Source organism: Mustela lutreola, chromosome 10 (assembly GCF_030435805.1).
Source record: "Mustela lutreola isolate mMusLut2 chromosome 10, mMusLut2.pri, whole genome shotgun sequence".
Classification (NCBI taxonomy): Eukaryota; Metazoa; Chordata; class Mammalia; order Carnivora; family Mustelidae; genus Mustela; species Mustela lutreola.
This window is the reverse complement of record NC_081299.1, coordinates 78,633,581-78,651,885: the sequence shown is the minus strand read 5'-3', so window position 1 is coordinate 78,651,885 and position 18,305 is coordinate 78,633,581. Positions and strand designations below refer to the sequence as shown.

The 18,305-nt window shown below is 36.1% G+C and overlaps 1 protein-coding gene across 8 annotated transcripts in view; it reads left to right on the top strand.

The window, feature by feature from the left end:
- EVI5 (ecotropic viral integration site 5) overlaps positions 1-18,305 on the top strand; it is a 205,135-nt gene that overhangs the window by 161,969 nt on the left and 24,861 nt on the right. For all 8 annotated transcript variants that reach the window (XM_059138558.1, XM_059138553.1, XM_059138554.1 and 5 more), the window contains one exon: positions 12,275-12,370. In XM_059138558.1, the coding sequence (XP_058994541.1) occupies positions 12,275-12,370 (96 nt within the window). The remainder of the gene's footprint in view (positions 1-12,274; positions 12,371-18,305) is intronic.

Here is an 18,305-nt window from a genome sequence, read left to right as displayed (position 1 = left end):
CCTGTGCTATCCCTCAGACTATAAAAAAAGTCAAAATAAACTTGACCTTGGAGGGCAAAAAAAAATAGATTTTAAATATGATGGAAGGGGAGGTAATAAGTAACCCATATTCTTAAATCATTAGGAATAGCTGGGTAGTCACCTAGCTATGAGAAGAAGAAATGGCGTGGCAACTTGATTTATATTATTATAGCAGAGAAAGTGAAAGAAATACCATTTTTAAAAGATCCCAGCCAAGAAGAAAGGTAAGTCAAGGATAAGAGAGGAATTACAGTTGCTGCCCACTATAAAACAACCATGAATTCAATAAAATTAAGAAATCAAAAGATAAAATTATTTAAAAAAAAAACAGATAAGATTTACTGCTAAGGAAACAAATTGAAATCCAATATATCATTACAGAAACAGTAAAAGAATAGTCTGTTCAATATATAATGCTGAAAAGCTTGAGATAATCATAGTGAATGCAGAGATTAAGAATGTAAAACAAGTATAGCTAGCAGGTATGGATGAAAGGTAGATAATCTAACACATAAAGATAACTGGTGTCCCACAACAAGTGGAAAGAAGATATATTAAAAAATATGAACAATTCCACATTTGAGTAAGATTGTGTTACTTATCTTCCCTTAACAGACTTATTTCACTTAGCCTTCTACTCTTTGGGTACATTGGCAGGATCTCATTCTCTTTTTTTATGACTGAGTAATATTCCATTGGGTATATGTACCACATGATTTCTCACATATGTGGAATTTAAGATCAACACAGGGAGACCTGGCTGGCTCAGTCAGAAGAGTGTGCAACTCTTGATCTTGGGGTCATAAATTCAAGCCTCATGTTGGATGTAGGGATTATGTAATAAATAAATAAACCAAAGAAAGAAAAAAGAAACAAACCCAGACTTAAATACAGAGAGCAAACTGGTGATTACCTGTGGGGAGAAGGGTAGGGGAATGGATGAAATAAAGAGGATTAAGAGTATACTTACCTTCATAAGCACTGTGTAATGTATAGACTTGAATCACTGTATTAAACACCTGAAAATAATACAATACTGGATGCTAATTATACTTCAATTAAAAAAATATATAGACAAGAAGTCATCCCTGAGATTCAGAGAGATTCAAATACACAAATCAAAAGAATACCCTGCGTTCTAGGAAAATTTGACAGAATACTCCATAAACACTTAAAGCAGGTTATGCACAAAGTTGTAAGGAACATTAAGACTTGTCCACATCTCTCATAGCATATTCAATGCCAGAAACCAATGGAGCAGTGGCTCTGCTGCATTGATAGGCACTAGCCACATAATGGTGATTTGAATTTAAATTGATTTAAGTTATACAAAATTAAAACCAGTCTCTCAGTTATATAAGCTCAGTAACCTCATGTTTGGACATTTATTTGGAAAGTTAGAATTGCAATTCAAGGGACACAGATTTAGATAGAAACCTGACTCCTGTTCCTTGTATTTTCTATCAATTTTAGCTAAAATTTAAGATTTAATTTTCATCTTTATATTTTTTCTTTTGTGTGAATTATTTAAAGTAAACCTGTATAATTTTACAGAAACAATTATTTCTCTTTTTTAAAAAAAGCTGGGTGTACATACTCTAATGTTAACATTGATCATTGAAATTGTTTTTCTTTACTTTTTTCCCCTCAGGCCTTTAAATTCCTCTGTATAACAGGTGAACTCCAAATCATAAGCTAAAGGTGATGAATGTTTGATGGAGGAGCATATGCAGAGGGACAAAATGACTCAATAACTGTACTATTCACAGCCAAGCCAAACCATCTCATTGAAATTGTTGAGAGGAAATTAATTTTGTAGTATTAGTTAATAATCTCAAATGTATAAAATATTATTGATACTGTCTTTATATGGGCTGTCTTTGATTTTATACCTTGTTCTCCCTTGACTTAATATGGGAAGGAATTACCGAATTGATAAATAATTATAATTTGGTTTTTCATATTGGCCTTCTCCTCTACATGATAAAAATGACTGGCTCCCTGTCAAATTTTAGTATTATAATAATATAATAAGTTGATAAAACCTCTTGTTGGCAAAATCAACTCTTTATGTTTCTTTTAAACAAATGAGAAAAGAAATGTGCAGTCAAGAATATTCTATCCAGCAAAGCTGTCATTCAGAATAGAGAGTGAGAGAAAGACTTTCCCAGACAAAAACTATAGGAGTTTATGACCACTAAACCAGCCCTACAATAAATATTAAAGGAGACTCTTTGGGAAAAAAGGAGCAAATGCAATAAAGACTAGAAAGGAACAGAGAACATCACCAGAAACACCAGCTTTACAATGGCACTAAATTCATATCTAACAATAATCACTGCAAATACAATGAAATATTACTCACCTATCAAAAAAAAATCTTGCCATTTGCAACAACATGGATGAAGCTAAAGTGTATTATGCTAAGTGAAATGAGTCAGAGAAAGACAAATAACCATATGATTTCACTCATGTGGAATTTAAGAAACAAAATGGATAAACCTATAGGAAGGAAAGAGAGGGAAGCAAGCCATGACACTCTTAATGATAGAGAACAAACAGGGTTGATGGAGGAACGTATGTGGGGATGCACCTAGCAGAAGTGCCACACTCATACTGTGGCCTTGACATCCCTGAGTATTCTGGCTCCTGCCTACTTTTCTGACTACAGTATCATCATACTCTGCTTCACATGTTATGTTCTAGCAATGGGTGGTAGGTAATATTTGTTAATTTAAATTAAAAAAAAAATAAATGGGTGATGGGCATTTAAGAAGGGCACTCATGATGAGCACTGGGTGTTATGTGTAAGTGATGAATTACTTCATAAATTATACTCCTGAAGCGAGTATAGCACTATATGTTAACTAACTGGAATTTAAATAAACATTTGGGGGAAAAAATGAGAGAAGAGCATGTGGTATCAGTGAGATGAATATATAGGAAGCTGTCTAGTCATTCAATGCTAAGGAACACAGGACAAACTTTGACAGCTAAGGATTGTACTCCCCAACTTTGGCTGAGTGTCATTCTTTATGGAGGGTCTAGGAAAAGATCTATGAATCAAACATAAAATTATCAACACCATTTTTAGAAAAACAATTCTAATACATAATCCTGCCATGGTTTGTCTCACAAATACAGACGTAGGAGCAAAACCTGATTTCTACCAGCTTTTTCCATGTGATCCTTGATATGTTAGCCAGTGAGTCTGTTTAGTCCTCTAGTGCTGTTGGATCTAGGCCATACTTAGGTCAAGCCACCTGTGAGGGTAATGCACAGGTACAGGGGCCATGCCAAAAAAGAGGACAGCTTATTAATTTATCAGGCTGGAGAAAATGCTGCTAAGAGAAAGAAGTGGTGATAAGAATCCAGAGTATGAAAATAATAGTCTAGAGCAAATGGTCTTTAAGCTAACAGAAGAGGATCTCGAGAAATAAGAGTGCTAGGTAGTAGAATGGCAAGAAGATGAAATGACGTATACCTAGATTTAGAAAGGCTTTTTGAAACTAGTTCTTCAAAAGTCTCAGTATCCCAAGACAGCACTCCAAAGGACTTGGCAGGTCTTAACCCAGCCTAGCCTGACAGTGTTTACCATTAGTAAACAGAGTAGCATCATCTATCCTTTTCCTCATAGGCAAAGGAGCAAGACAAAAGCTGCTGTATGGTGCACACCTCTTTGGTGTTTAACTTTGTGGTATTAAAAACAAAAACAAGGGGTACCTGGGTGGCTCTGTGGATTGGGGCCTCTGCATTCAGCTCAGGTCATGATCTCGGCGCCTGGGAATCTGGCCCCACATCAGGCTCTTTGCTCAGCGGGGAGCCTGCTTCCTCCTCTCTCTCTGCCTGCCTGCCTGCCTCTCTGCCTACTTGGGATCCCTCTGTCCCTGTCAAATAAATAAAATAAAATCTTTAACAAAACTAAAACAAAAAACACTAAGCCAAGAAACAAAAGCAGAGATGAATCTCTCACTGAGATGATAAACCCTCATGACATGGAATATGAGGATATTAAAATAAGACGTTCCAGCCATCCAGCAGATGCATGACATTTTTTTCAGCTACCACCATATATTTTTTCCTGTTTTGTTGAAGACTGTTTGACCATAGAGTTGAGGGTCCATATCTGGGCTCTCTACTCAGTTCCACTGGTCTATGTGTCTGTTTTTATGCCAGTACCATGCTGTCTTGGTGATCACAGCTTTGTAGTCAAGCTTGAAATCAGGTATCGTGATGCCCCCAGTTTTATTTTTGTTTTTCAACATTTCCTTAGCGATTTGGGGTCTCTTCTGATTCCATACAAATTTTTGGATTATTTGCTCCAGCTCTTTGAAGAATACCGGTGGAATTTTGATCGGAATGACATTAAAAGTATAGATTGATCTAGACAGTATAGACATTTAACAATGTTTATTCTTCCCATCCAAGAGCATGGAATGGTCTTCCATCTTTTTGTGTCTTCTTCAATTTCTTTCATGAGAGTTCTGTAGTTCCTCAAGTACAGATCCTTTACCTCTTTGGTTAGGTTTATTCCCAGGTATCTTATGGTTCTTGGTGCTGTAGTAAATGGAATCAATTCTCTGTTCCTACATATTTTCTTAGTCTTTGACTTCAGATACCTAAGTTTCTGTGCTTCTATCTTCTACGCTTCCTCCCTTAACCAACCATTAAATATACACTATATTAGGTTTATCCTGCTGCCTATTTGGTTTGAAAAGAAGGAATAAAAACAGAACTGTACTTGGAGTTTGGTTGGAATGGGAGATTTTTGTATTTTACCTTGCATAATATAGTCTCTAGACTTGGACTGTTAAAAATATTAACAGAGTCAGGACACCAAAAAAATGCAGATTGACTATTACAGATTAAAAGAGGGCAAAGAGATATAATAACCAATGTAACCATAAACCTGAATTTGATTCTGGACAGTAGTAACCCATTTGGGGCCCTTTTAAGGGAATTTGAATGGGAGCTACATATTCAGTGACACTGTGGAATTAAACTATTTAAGCGTGATAATGGCATTTAGTTACATGGAACAGTTCCTTGTTCTCAGGAAATGCATGCTGAAATATATAGTACTGAAATGTCATGTCTGCAGTCTACATTCAGATGGTTCAGAAGATATCTGTATATCCAAAGAGAAGGAATGAAAGCAAATGTGGCAAAATAGTGATGAGTGAATATAGCTGAAATCATACTGTTTCAGCTCCTCTGTAGATTTGAAAATTCTAAAAACTGAAAAGCTAAAGGAAACTTTTGCAGGATGTAAATGATAGACTAGGTGCTTTATGTTTTGTATTTTCAACTGCCTCAAATATGCATCTAGCACATTAACTGGGTATTAACTGGTTTAATTCTCTAAGAAAACCCAAAGACTTCTAAGCAAATTATTCAGTCACACAGAGTATTAAAAGCCTATGGCTTGAACACAGCTTTTAAAATCTGCTATCTTCCTGTCTCTAAGGAAGTGTCCTTCCTGTGGCAAGATAGGGTAAATTATACCCAGCATTAAAAGCATAGATAAAGAAACAAACATGAATGGACTCTTAGACATGCCTATTACAATGTCACTTTAAAAATTGAGGCTTAATTTTTGAGTTTAAACAAACCTGAGCTTCTGCCTCCTCTTCTCTCACTTCCACAGTATTTTTCAATATTATATGCTACTAAACACCACGTTTTTCCCCAGTTGTTGTTTAAAGCAAGTTAACATCATATTAGTCTCAGTTTTGCTACAATATGACACATGAAAAGCAAGCTGCTTAGAGCTATAGAGAAAACATTTCACATTTTTACTTAATTCTTTTAGCTTGATCCACCAACACATTTGATTATTCAACTTTTTTTTTTTTAAGATTTTATTTATTTATTTGACAGAGAGAGATCACAAGTAGGTAGAGAGGCAGGCAGAGAGAGAGAGGAGGAAGCAGGCTCCCTGTTGAGCAGAGAGCCCGATGTGGGACTCGATCCCAGGACCCTGAGATCATGACCTGAGCCGAAGGCAGCGGCTTAACCCACTGAGCCACCCAGACGCCCTGATTATTCAACTTCTTAAAGAGTATGTTGGAGTGCAGCAGATGTAGGCGATGATCACTCTGATTAAAGTGTCCACTTTCTACTGTGTCTATGCACACATTGCACAGATAAATACTCATTTCTTTTCTGCTGACTATAGCATGTACTGATTTTCCAATCAACTGTAACAGAATATTGGACACATCTTGGGCGTGTTCCATCTCTACCGCATCCTTTCCTGGATTACAGCTCCCCGTGGTTGCAGGAATAAAACAGATGCAGGTTATTAAAAACAGTGCAGGTAGTCAAATACCAGAATCACTGCTCTTTTTTGCTAAGTATTCCTCTACACACATTTATGGTTATATTAAAGAACATAACATGGAGGACATGGGGAGATGGAGAAGAGAAGGGAGTTGCCGGAAATTGGAGGAGGAGACGAACCATGAGAGACTGTGGACTCTGAGAAGCAAGCTCAGGGTTTTGAAGAGGCGGGGGGTGGGAGGTTGGGTGAGGCTGGTGGTGCGTATTATAGAGGGCATGTATTGCATGGAGCACTGGGTGTGGTGCATAAACAGTGAATTCTGGAGCACTAAAAAGAAATTAAGTTTTTTGACTGTATCAACCCATTACCTAATAAAAACTATAGAAAATTGGATCCCTTATTTATTGGCATTGTCCTCATAGATGCTGATACTTTTATGTTTTTCAGTAATTATTCTGCTGGACCTCAAATCTTTGGTTTTTCTTTATTCTTTTGAACAGTTATCTTACTATTCAGTCATAGAGGTCATATATATGGGATTTTTTTCCTGATCTTAAACATTATTTAGTTCCTCATCATATTTTACTAAGCTTTAAAATAGTAATATCATCTGTTTGAGAGCTAGGTTAACCAAGAAAGGGATTAGAGTTCAAAATGAACCACCCTCTGTAGACAGGGAACTGACCGGCTGAAACTAGCAAATAATATGAAGTAAAACTGGTAGCAGAATTGAAAAGAAATTAATTTAAGAAACCTTACCAGTTTTCCTTTTTTATGTGTAAAAATATACTAAGTAAATTCTATAATGAGTATAGACTTGTAAAATATTATTTGGGATTCTTAAAAAGATAAAAGTACTTTATAACTGGCGTATAAATTCTATAATGAGTATAGACTTGTAAAATATTATTTGGGATTCTTAAAAGATAAAAGTACTTTATAACTGGCGTATAAATACATTTTGAGTATCTGTTTAAGAAATAGTTCATTTTCAAAGGTGGTACAAACTAGTGTCTTTCAAGTATAGGTCTACACACTGGCTGTATCAGGACCACCACTCGTGTAGCTTTCAAAGTGTGCAGATTTTTCAAACTCCATTTACAGATATTTAGAATTCATTAGGCCAGAAATAGATCGTCTTAATCAGTGTGTTTACAAAACTCCCAACCATAGTCATCTTTGGGAACTACAGTTTTAAGCATTTCCAAGGTTATGTTGTTTATATTATTGTATTCATTTACTTAGTCATATTTTTAAAAATATCCATTGGGGTATTTTTTTTGTTTGTTCTGTTTTTAAAGATTTTTTATTTATTTATTTGACAGAGAGAGATCACAAGCAGGTAGAGAGGCAGGCAGAGAGAGAGGAGGAAGCAGGCTCCCTGCTGAGCAAAGAGCCCGATGCAGGCCTCGATCCCAGGACCCTGAGATCAAACCTGAGCTGAAGGCAGCAGCTTAACCCACTGAGCGACCCAGGCACCCCATTGGGATGTTTTTTATTGCAGATAATAGAAAACTACATTCTGCATTTATTTATGGCTTAAATAATAAAGGGGATTTATTGGCTCAGGTACCTGAAGAGTCCAGAAATAGGATATATTTCAGGAAAAGTTTGATTTGGGTTCCAACGTGTTGCATTAGGCATGAGTCCGAAGGTTCTTCTCTGCTTGTCATTTTTTAAAAAGATTTATTCATTTATTTTAAAAAGTCAAAAATCTAAAGTAAATAAAAATTATTCATTTTGGAGAACGATCACATGTGAGTAGTAAGGGAAGGGGCAGAGTTGGCGGGGAGAGAAAATCCTCAGGCAGGCTCTTCGCTAAGCACAAAGCTGGATGAGATCCTGAGATCATGACCTGAGTCAAAAATCAAGAGTCAGCCACTCAACTGACTGAGCTACCCCAGGCACCCTTCTGCTTCTCATTTTTTATCCTTAGGAGGTTTTTCTCATTGTGTTAAAATGGCTAACAAGTGAGCCTTGTACCTACTTATAATATCCAGAATAAGAAGCTATAACCCATAATTTCCAGTAAAAGTTTCGAGAGTCATACTATTTGAGCAAAACCTGAACCAGCCACCACAGCGCAAATATGTGATTGTGCTCTTTGGCTTAAACCCCACCAATCAGGGCCTTACTGTGGGCTTAAGGATGGGGATAATTCCTATTGTATGACCACTATGTAATGAAGGAGAGAAAATAGATCTCGATGTAACAACCATAAAATCTACTCTAAAGTATTATAGAGATGAACTGTAACTCAGCCTGGTCTAAAATTATATTGTTTTAATGAAGTACTAATTTATGATTTAATATTTTTCAGTTTCTTACATTTCTAGTAAAATATGAAGAAAGTACTAATCTTAGAGCAAAAGGTAGATTTTTAGACGACGCATCAGTAAATAACCTGTGGGAGATAAATACCTCTCACATATGTAAATGAACTATGGTATGGATTAAATGCTTGTTTTCTAGTGGTGGGAGGGGCAGGCATGTATTGTTTTCTTATTGATGACCTCTTCCAGTATTTTACTATGAAAGTCTTCAAGCATACAAAAGCTGAGTTGTACAGTGAACATCTACCACCTCCATTCTGGAATTAATATTTTTATATATTTCTTTTATTGTAGCTTTATTAAATACTTACCCATCTACCACTGAAGGTGTCTTATTTTTTGGTGCATTTCAGAGTAAGTTAAAGTAAAGTAGTTATACTCTGTCCCTAATCACTTAAACATGCACATCTTTAGGTTTTTGATGACCTTTTGACTAAGAGAACGCATATATGGAACTCTATAGCGTAAGGCTTTAATATGAATTAGATTATTATAAACATCATGAAGGTAATTGCTAAAATAATTACTGAAAGATCCAAGAGTGGAAGTGAATTTAAGCTTTTTATGAGTATTACTTTATGTTCTCTTAATATAGAGTTTTCTTTTATCGCAAGACAAAAAGGTATATATTTAAGGTCTGTTCACTGAAATTACAGAATTACCAAACTTGTTGATGTGTTGGAGTTCTTTAAGTTTGTCACTTACCTAATTAGTTTTGCTTAGGAAACCACTTAACTGGCAATCTGTTGTTGTTATCAGCTAGACCAAAAGAAAACATCCAAGAAAATCCAGGTTACTTGGTAAATTTATTAGGATAGCTGACATTTTCCCACCTGCTTATCAGAAAGAACCATGTGGACTTGCTTGAAAATAGAAAGCTATAAAAATGTTTGCAGAAAAGAATCTTAAATATTAGGTAATCAAATAAACTGTCTCAAAAGTGAAATTCAGTTGCCCTTGTCATTTTTTAAAAAGATTTATTCATTTATTTTAAAAATAAATAACCTGTGGAATATTTAGAATATAGTTAACTGGGTATTTTTTTGGCATTGTAAATGTGTTTAGTTATCTTTATTAAGGACCCTAAAGAGCTTCGAATCAATATATTTAAATGAGAGCCCATTTGCAGAACATAAAAACCATGGACTTTTAGATAAAATGTTATTTATATATTTTATTAAATAGCAGTTAGGAAACCTCTCAGATTACTTTAGTTTTTGAAATACCAGCTATATTCCCTTAAAGTAGACTTAAATCAGAATACCTTATGCAGAGCTTTCCAGCTGGTGTGTCTGTCACACTGGTATGCTTGCTACTAATGTGTGACAACTGTGCAGGGATGGGGTTACTGCTAGAGCACAGAACTGCTTAATTATCCTTCCTTTGCCTTCAGTTTGTCCTTAGAAATTGTTTCTTGGGTATGTGTGTATTTCTGTGTGTGTACAGAAAATGGTTTAATGGGCATCAGAGGATTTTTTTTGTAAACTTTTGACTTTCTGTATGTAAAAGCTTTTCAGAAGAACCCTTTTATTAACCTTATATATGGTTATATTTAAATTTAAAGAACAATTATATGCAGTTATGTTAGACAATTATATGCAGTTATGTTAGTCAAATATATAAAGTTTTTCTCTTTGAAATTCTGCCTTTTTTCTACAATGAATAGAAATTCAAGGAACACCTGGGTTTTTTAGTCATAAATTCTTAAAGAGGGCTTCTTTGATTTTCACAAATACCTTTCAGGAGTCTTTTTGTTCCCCCTAAGTTAAAACATTCCTTTTCTTTATTGTAAAATTTCTCAATTGCTCTGTTTTTTGTTAAATACTGCCTTTCCTCTAAAGAAATCAAGGTGTAAAATTTTTGGCTAAACCTTACTACAATCCACCTTTGGAGAAAACAGATCTTTGGAGTCACTTAATCACTTTTTGTAAAACAGGTTTAGTGATTCCTATCATGCCAAATTTTTATTTCATACACGTTTCCTTATAGGAAAGAATTGGTATTAATTCTGGTTATGGTCAGTTGACAGCCTTTCAAACCTAAAGTATTTTGCATTCTTGAAGGACTGTCTTACCACATTAGAACTTACCTTAGACTTTGTAATTTTATTCACCCTGAGAATTTTATTTTGTCCTGTATGATATTCATGCTATGGGATATCCACAATCCTTCAGAACTTCACCTTCACTGGGAACCAGATTTAAAGGCAACTTTTGTAAATCCGATTTCAGCCCACAAATATCTGGCCTTTCCGTCTCATCCACAAGGATTTCTTCTTAGTAGTTGATTGCACTTTCCATTTAATTAATGATTTCAAGGCAATTAATATGGCATGATGCTAAAATTAGACCATCAAAGAAGACAGCTGAACACATACCCGAAGGAGTGATTCTCATCAAATTAGTCCCCTTTGGAAAGATATCTACCTACTCAGTTGTAGCTGTACTTCCTCACGTCACATAATGGGATTTGGAAAATACAGTCTTTAAAAATAATGGCCTGGGCGGAGTGCCTGGGTGGCTCAGTGGGTTAAGCCTCTGCCTTTGGCTCAGGTCATGATCTCAGGGTCCTGGAATCAAGCTCCGCATCAGCCTCTCTGCTCAGCAGGGAGCCAGCTTCCCCCTCTGTCTCTGCCTGCCTCTCTACCTACTTGTGATCTCTGTCTGTCAAATAAATAAATAAATACAAATCTTTAAAAAAAAAATCTGGAGATGTCAAAAACAATTCATTTTCATCCTCTGATAATCCCTATGTCTTTGTTTTTTGGTTTTTGGTTTTTGGGGTTTTTTTGAGAATGAGAGAGGGAAGGAGAGAGAGAGAGCACAAGTAAGGGGAACAGCAGATGGAGAAGAGAAGTAGACTGCTGGCTGAGCAGGGAGTCCTGGGCAGACTCAATCCCAGGACCCTGAGATCATGACTGGGGCGGAAGACAGACGCTTAACCAACTGAGCTACCTGGACGCCCAACCCTATGTCTTAAAATTCACATTTGTTTTCAAATGGTAAAGGAAAAGGCAGCTTCTTCCCTCCCAATCTGTATGCCTGGAAAATGATCACAGTATGGTTCTGGATCTAGCTGTTAGTATTGGAACACCTTTTAATTAGCTATATCGAGGACTCCCAATATACATTCCTATGTTAATTAAATAGAAGAGATTCAGAGCTCTCCTTCCCCTTTTAAGAGTGGTTTGCAGAACCTTTCTTTTTTCTCTTCTGTGTTCACCAAGCAAAAGCTGATTCCCACTGTAGCTGTGGGAAGCTTACTACCTTCTCAACTAGATGTTGAATCCCTTATGGTATGGATAGAAAATCTTCTGTGCTCAAGGTAACTAGAATGCCTTTGAAATTCTAGGGTAGTTTTTTCACTCTAGACTCATTCAATTGTCGGTTTTAGGAGTGTCTCCAGAAGTACATTTTATAAGTTGTATGTGTTGTAAACAGCTTCCACTAAGCATTATTTAGAAGTACTTGGTATAGTTTACTATAAATTACTTTCCAGAGATAGTTTGAGAACAGATTATTTCAGAATTTAGCCATTTAAAGGATATGCCCTTATCCTGTCCTCTATCTTCAAATATTTGAGTACATGCTGTGAAATTTGTCTTTTGTTTTTGGTTTGTTTTATTGTCACAAAACAGAAAGAAGAAGGAAAGCTTCAAGGACAGCTTAACAAGTCTGATTCTAACCAGTATATTAGGGAACTGAAAGATCAGATAGCAGAGCTGAATCATGAGGTAAGTGATAAATTTTGATCTTCACATATTTCTTTCTTCCTTCCTCTGTATTGTAACAACACTGTATTACTGGTTTATTACTGGATATGACTGGTTATGACTGACTTTTATGATAAATATTATCTGTGGATCACTGATTATAATTAAATAATATTTTAGAAATTGGTCTTTTTAGTAAGAATTGTTCTATTCCAATATTGAGAATTAATTTTCCTCAAACCTTTTCATGATCTAAAAATGCTCAATTAATATTTGCACAGCAAATTTTTTTTTTATTGTGATCTAAACATCTTTGATAGTTTGTCCAGGTGTCATTAAGTTACTTCAATTAAACTTAAGTTTTCTTTATACTTTTAAAATAGGTTTGTGTTATTCACCGTTGTAGATAGAGGGAAGTCTTTTTACTCTTGTCTTCTTATTCCCTTACGGTGGTATTACTGAGATTGCAAAAAAGGATACTTGCCTAATATCAGTTAACAGATTTCTTAGTATCTAAACACTTTTTAAACTGGCACTACCTTGAATCTGTGAGATTCAACTCATGAAATTGACAAATACTATTATTAAGTACTCCAAGTAATTCAAATTAATGTGTTTGATTAGAGAGATACTTTTTGTTAATGTGGTTCTAGGTCAGTTTCCTTGTCCTTTATTATTTTCTAATGATAAGAACTTATCCAAACATTAATATAAAAGCATGTTTCTTATCTTGAATTATTTGTACAATAAGGTTTATTCACAATGATAAGATTTGAGTGGGTAGTACAACCTCATTTGTTAAGAAAGAAACTCATTTTGACCCCTAAATTAATTTAAACCTCAAAGGAAAAAGTTTGGACATTACTCTTTCCTGGTATTACACCCTTCAGTTAAAGCTGGGTGTTTTGGGTAATACCTCCCAGAGATAGTCAATCTAAGTTAAGTTCTGAATGGAGAAACAAAACAGTAACAAAAATGATAAATCTTAAATGTGGTTTAATGTGACTTATCCTGAAATTTTGGGGGTCATTCCTGTGATTTTTCAACCATGATAGCATTTAAGGGATTCAGGATTATGTATAATCTTTACTTATTTGTGTGCAGTTTTTATAATCTGTTCTGATCTAATAACCATGTGTAAAAGAACAAATTATAAATAAGATGTTCTAGAAATTCTTATTGTTTTGAGAACCCTAGGAATTATTCCTTGTGTTCAAAAGCTTTTCTCAAAGGAATTTTTGACTACAGTAAAGCCATCTTCCCTTTATAATTTTGACTTAGAGTGATTAGGAAGCTTTAATGTTGCTGAATTAAGAAAATTGTATGGGGATTGACCTTATTTCCAAGACTCATCTAAAAATCAGCCAACATTAATTTTGCCTGTCATGTACCTTAACTAAAAATAAGGATAATCTCCTCATCAGGACTGGCAGAAAACGGTTTATGAGAGGTCTGACTCTAGTATGGGCTGTGAAAGTAATCTTTTGTGTTGCATGAACATGGAAAGAAAATTAACTGAGTATGGGCGCCTGGGTGGCTCAGTGGGTTAAGCCGCTGCCTTCGGCTCAGGTCATGATCTCAGGGTCCTGGGATCGAGTCCCGCATCGGGCTCTCTGCTCGGCAGGGAGCCTGCTTCCTTCTCTCTCTCTCTCTGTCTGACTCTCAGTGTACTTGTAATTTCTCTCTGTCAAATAAATAAATAAAATCTTTAAAAAAAAAAAAAAAAAAGAAAAGAAAATTAACTGAGTAGAATTTTCTACTGTTAAAGTAAAGAGCTAGATTGTGTAAAGTAAAGACTAGAACAGTTTGTGATGAGATGCTAATTGTGTTATTCAAAGTGCGCAGGTCCTGGGCTTAAGTAGGCCCCAGTGAGAAAATGTGTAGAGAAGAGGGTAAGTACAGTGCAGCCGGGGACCACACAAGAGTGCAGAGGTGAGAGTAAGCCAGCATGGGTATGGGATTTAGAGGCCAGACTCGATTAAAAATTAATGTGATTTTGTGGTGGGAAGTGAGGGCAGAGTGAATAGAACGAGCTTATGGTGAATCTTCAAAGCTAGACAAGATTAAATTTACTAGATAAAATGAAATCATTATAGGTCTTCAGTTAGGGGTTGCTATTCATTGTGTTTTCAGAGCAGGTTTTAGTACATTGACCTGTTTCAAAGTTTCACAACTAAAGAAAGGTTAAGTGAAAACAAATGAAATTTTAAACCAAGGTAATGGTTTTAAGTGCACTATCCATATACTATTGGTTAGACCAGCTTCTTAAGAGGGTTACATAAGGTACCACTTTCTTATTCTAGTGATTTTCGTTCTTGTGCTATAGCACTTCACACTGAAGAAAAAAGCCCATAACCAAAGACCGTCTAATCTCTCCAACTTAACTTTTGCCCTCTGTGTTAGAATTTGCCAGAGTCTTTAGCTTTTAACAAAAAATTAACTTTCAGATATTAAGGTTATATGTGAACATGTGACTGTTTAGCAGTCACTCTATTATACTTCTTAAAATGTTGAAGGAGGGGCGCCTGGGTGGCTCAGTGGTTTAAGCCTCTGCCTTCGGCTCAGGTCATGATCTCAGGGTCCTGGAATCGAGCCCCACATCGGGCTCTCTGCTCAGCGGGGAGCCTGCTTCTCTCTCTCTCTCTCTGCCTGCTTCTCTGCCTACTTGTGATCTCTCTGTGTCTATCAAATAAATAAATAAAAATCTTAAAAAAAAATGTTGAAGGAAATGTTGAGAGAAACTTTCCAGGTCTATAATAGAACAATAGTAGTTACTGTTTATTGAATACCCTCTATTGGTCAGGCATTATGTCAGATACTTCACATATACTATTACTAACCCTCATCATATTCCCACATGATGGTAGTATTCTCAGTTGAATAAATAGGAAAACAGAGTCACAATAATTAAGTAACTTGCCCTGGTTATACAAGTAGTAGTAAATGGTTGAGGCAGGATTGAATCGAGTTTGGCCTATCCTTTTCTGTGCTGTTTACAGACATTAGATTAGAAAACATGTCATCAATATTTAAAAATCTAAAGAATGGCACTTAATGACAATATTTTAACTGTGTTGTTCCTCCCTGAAACATTAGAAGTGAATTCTGCAATTGACCTAGCGCCCAGAGCTTCCTCTCCCTCCCTGTCAGCGTTGCAAATGGAGATTTACCTTCACTTACTGCAGTGTACTGTGATCCGTCGGAGTGCCTGCTCTGACTTCTGACCCCAGCAGTTCCTACTGTCACCACCTAGCTAATAATGCTCTTAATTTTACCTACTTCACATAAGGATGTTTTAACTTGGAGCCTCTTACACCCTGCTAAGACCCTCCTAGAAGCCACTGTAGAAATGCTTACTGCCTCAGATCTGGCAAGAGCCTTGGTTAAATCTTGCCCTCTCTGTACATCCTGTCCTCATGGCATGCATAGAAAAGAACCTGGATCCCAGTTCAAGTCTTTCCTTATTCCATCCTCCCCACCTCCTGCCCTCCCAACCGTCTATCATTATATCACCTACTAGGCGCTGTGTCTAGAACTAAAGATACAGACTGAAACACAACTCCTATCCCCCAAGGGGCTCACAGCCTAACAACAGAGATCAGTATTCAAATAAATTATAATATGTAATGAAAAATACTGCATTATAGCAGTTACCATTCATTTAAGAGTTGCTCTGTACCAGACACTGTCCTAAATGTTATATTTATATCGCTTCTTCACGACATTCCTATGAAATAGGAAGCATCGTCATTATTTGTGTTTTGCATGTAATAAAACTAAGGTTCTGCGGTATTAAATATGGTCATTCAGTAGTTAGTGATAGAAGTAGGAGTTCAGACTATAGGACTCCAAGCCTGTTCATGCACTTAACTACCATATGCTATGCCTCCTTTGAAACATATAGCAATAAAATGGTAACAACATCTGGGTTGGGTTTTGAAAAATGAGAAGAAATTTGTCACACAGATTGAGCATCAGGAACATATAAGTCAGATACATAAACCAAAATTGTAGGTTCCAGGAATGAATAAGCCATGTACTTTTGCAACATAGGTCTGTCTTCTTATGGCTACTGACCATTGAAGACAAAGAATATTTTCTAAATGCCAGGAAAGGGAAATAGAAGAAGGTAGAAAATTATTCTCATTTAGAAACTAAAAGAAATATACTCAGGACTCATGTAGGTATAGACATACTGAGAAGTATAATCTTATTGTTCACCCAACTCTTTATTACCAGTTGACTGGGGTTCTCTGGGCCCTTTGGAGCCTTGCTGCCTTTTACAGTACTATTGTATAGGAAAATGTATACTAAACAGCTGATCTGAATACGTTTTCGAATATAAATTGTGTTTTTACTTGTTCTTGATGTGATATATTCTGGTAGACGTAGGAATAGGTAAATTTATTCCAGTCTAAAGATAATTCACATGCAAAAAATTAAATCTTTTTGTATTAAACAGCTTTGCTGATTTTTTTTTTTTTAAAAAGAGTTTATATATTTGTTTGACACAGAGAGAGAGACAGCGACAGCAGGAACATAAGCAGGGGAAGTCGGAGAGGGAAAGCAGGCCTCCCGCTGAGCTGGGAGCCTGATGCAGGCTCAATCCCAGGAACCTGGGATGAGCTGAAGGCAATTGCTTAATAATGACTGAGCCACCCAGGCACACCTGCTTTGCTGAATTTTTGTGTCATAATAGTTTTAATGTGCTTTATGTCCTTAAAATCTCAAAAAATTAATTCTAGTCATATTTGCTTAATAAGTTTTATACATAGAGCAAGTTTTCCCTTTTTTCATTAAGCATGCTAGTGGTAGTTGCTAGACTGGGTGTAAATACTTTGGATGATTATTTTAATCTTCACAATTATCTTGTGAAAATTATTATTCCCATTTTATATATAGTCTCAGAGAGGCCAAATAACATGTCCACAGACACCTATCAGTAAGTAGCAGAAGCTTGCTTGAAGCAGGACTTTCATTTGACTGCAAGATACTAAACTTAGAATATGAAGGCAAACAAAACAAACCTTATCTTTTTTTTTTTTTAATTTATTTTTTTTCAGCCTAACAGTATTCATTGTTTTTGTACCACACCCAGTGCTCCATGCAATCTGTGCCCTCCCCAATACCCACCACCTGGTTCCCCCAACCTCCCACCCCTCCCCCCTTCAAAACCCTCAGGTTGTTTTTCAGGGTCCATAGTCTCTCATGGTTCACCTCCCCTTCCAATTTCCCTCAACTCCCTTCTCCTCTCCATCTCCCCTTGTCCTCCATGCTATTTTTAAAAAGAAAGAAAAAATCTTTAGAGCATTTTTGTTCATTAATACCCTCCCTTGTTTGAGACATAATGAAGCAAGTTTGTAAATGATGCAAAATAGCAAACTACAATTTTGTGAGACAGAGTAAAGAAAACTATAGGAATGTAATGTAATTTCAAAATGTAATTTCAAAAGACTTTGCTAGTAGGGTAATGTAAAAGCTGTGATAGGAATGCAAAGAAGCTTCCTGATGTGCAGAAAATCAGTGGAAAGAACGTTCCAGGCTGAAGAAACAACTAGTACAAAGACCTTGAGGGAAATGTAGTGGACTTCGTGAGAAATCATACTAAAATGTGGCTTGAGTATAGTGGAGGGTGGGGAAGAAAATGGTATGAGATAAGATTCAAGAGGTAGTTGAAATCAACTCCTAAATAGCGCTTTATAAGCCAAGATAAATAGACTGTTTTATTCTTGATTCAGTGGGAAGCCTTTGGATGGTTTTAAGCAAAGAGTGATGTGATCTGATTTGCCCTGCCTGCTGTATGGTGAATTGATTGTAAGAGAGCAAGAATAGAAACAGGGAAATGGAGGCTGTTAATATAGTCTAGGTAAGAGCAAAGGTGGCTTAGAAGGATGAGAGAAGTGGAAATGTTAGCCACATCCTTAGAAGAATGGGAGAAGTGGAATGTATTAAAAGC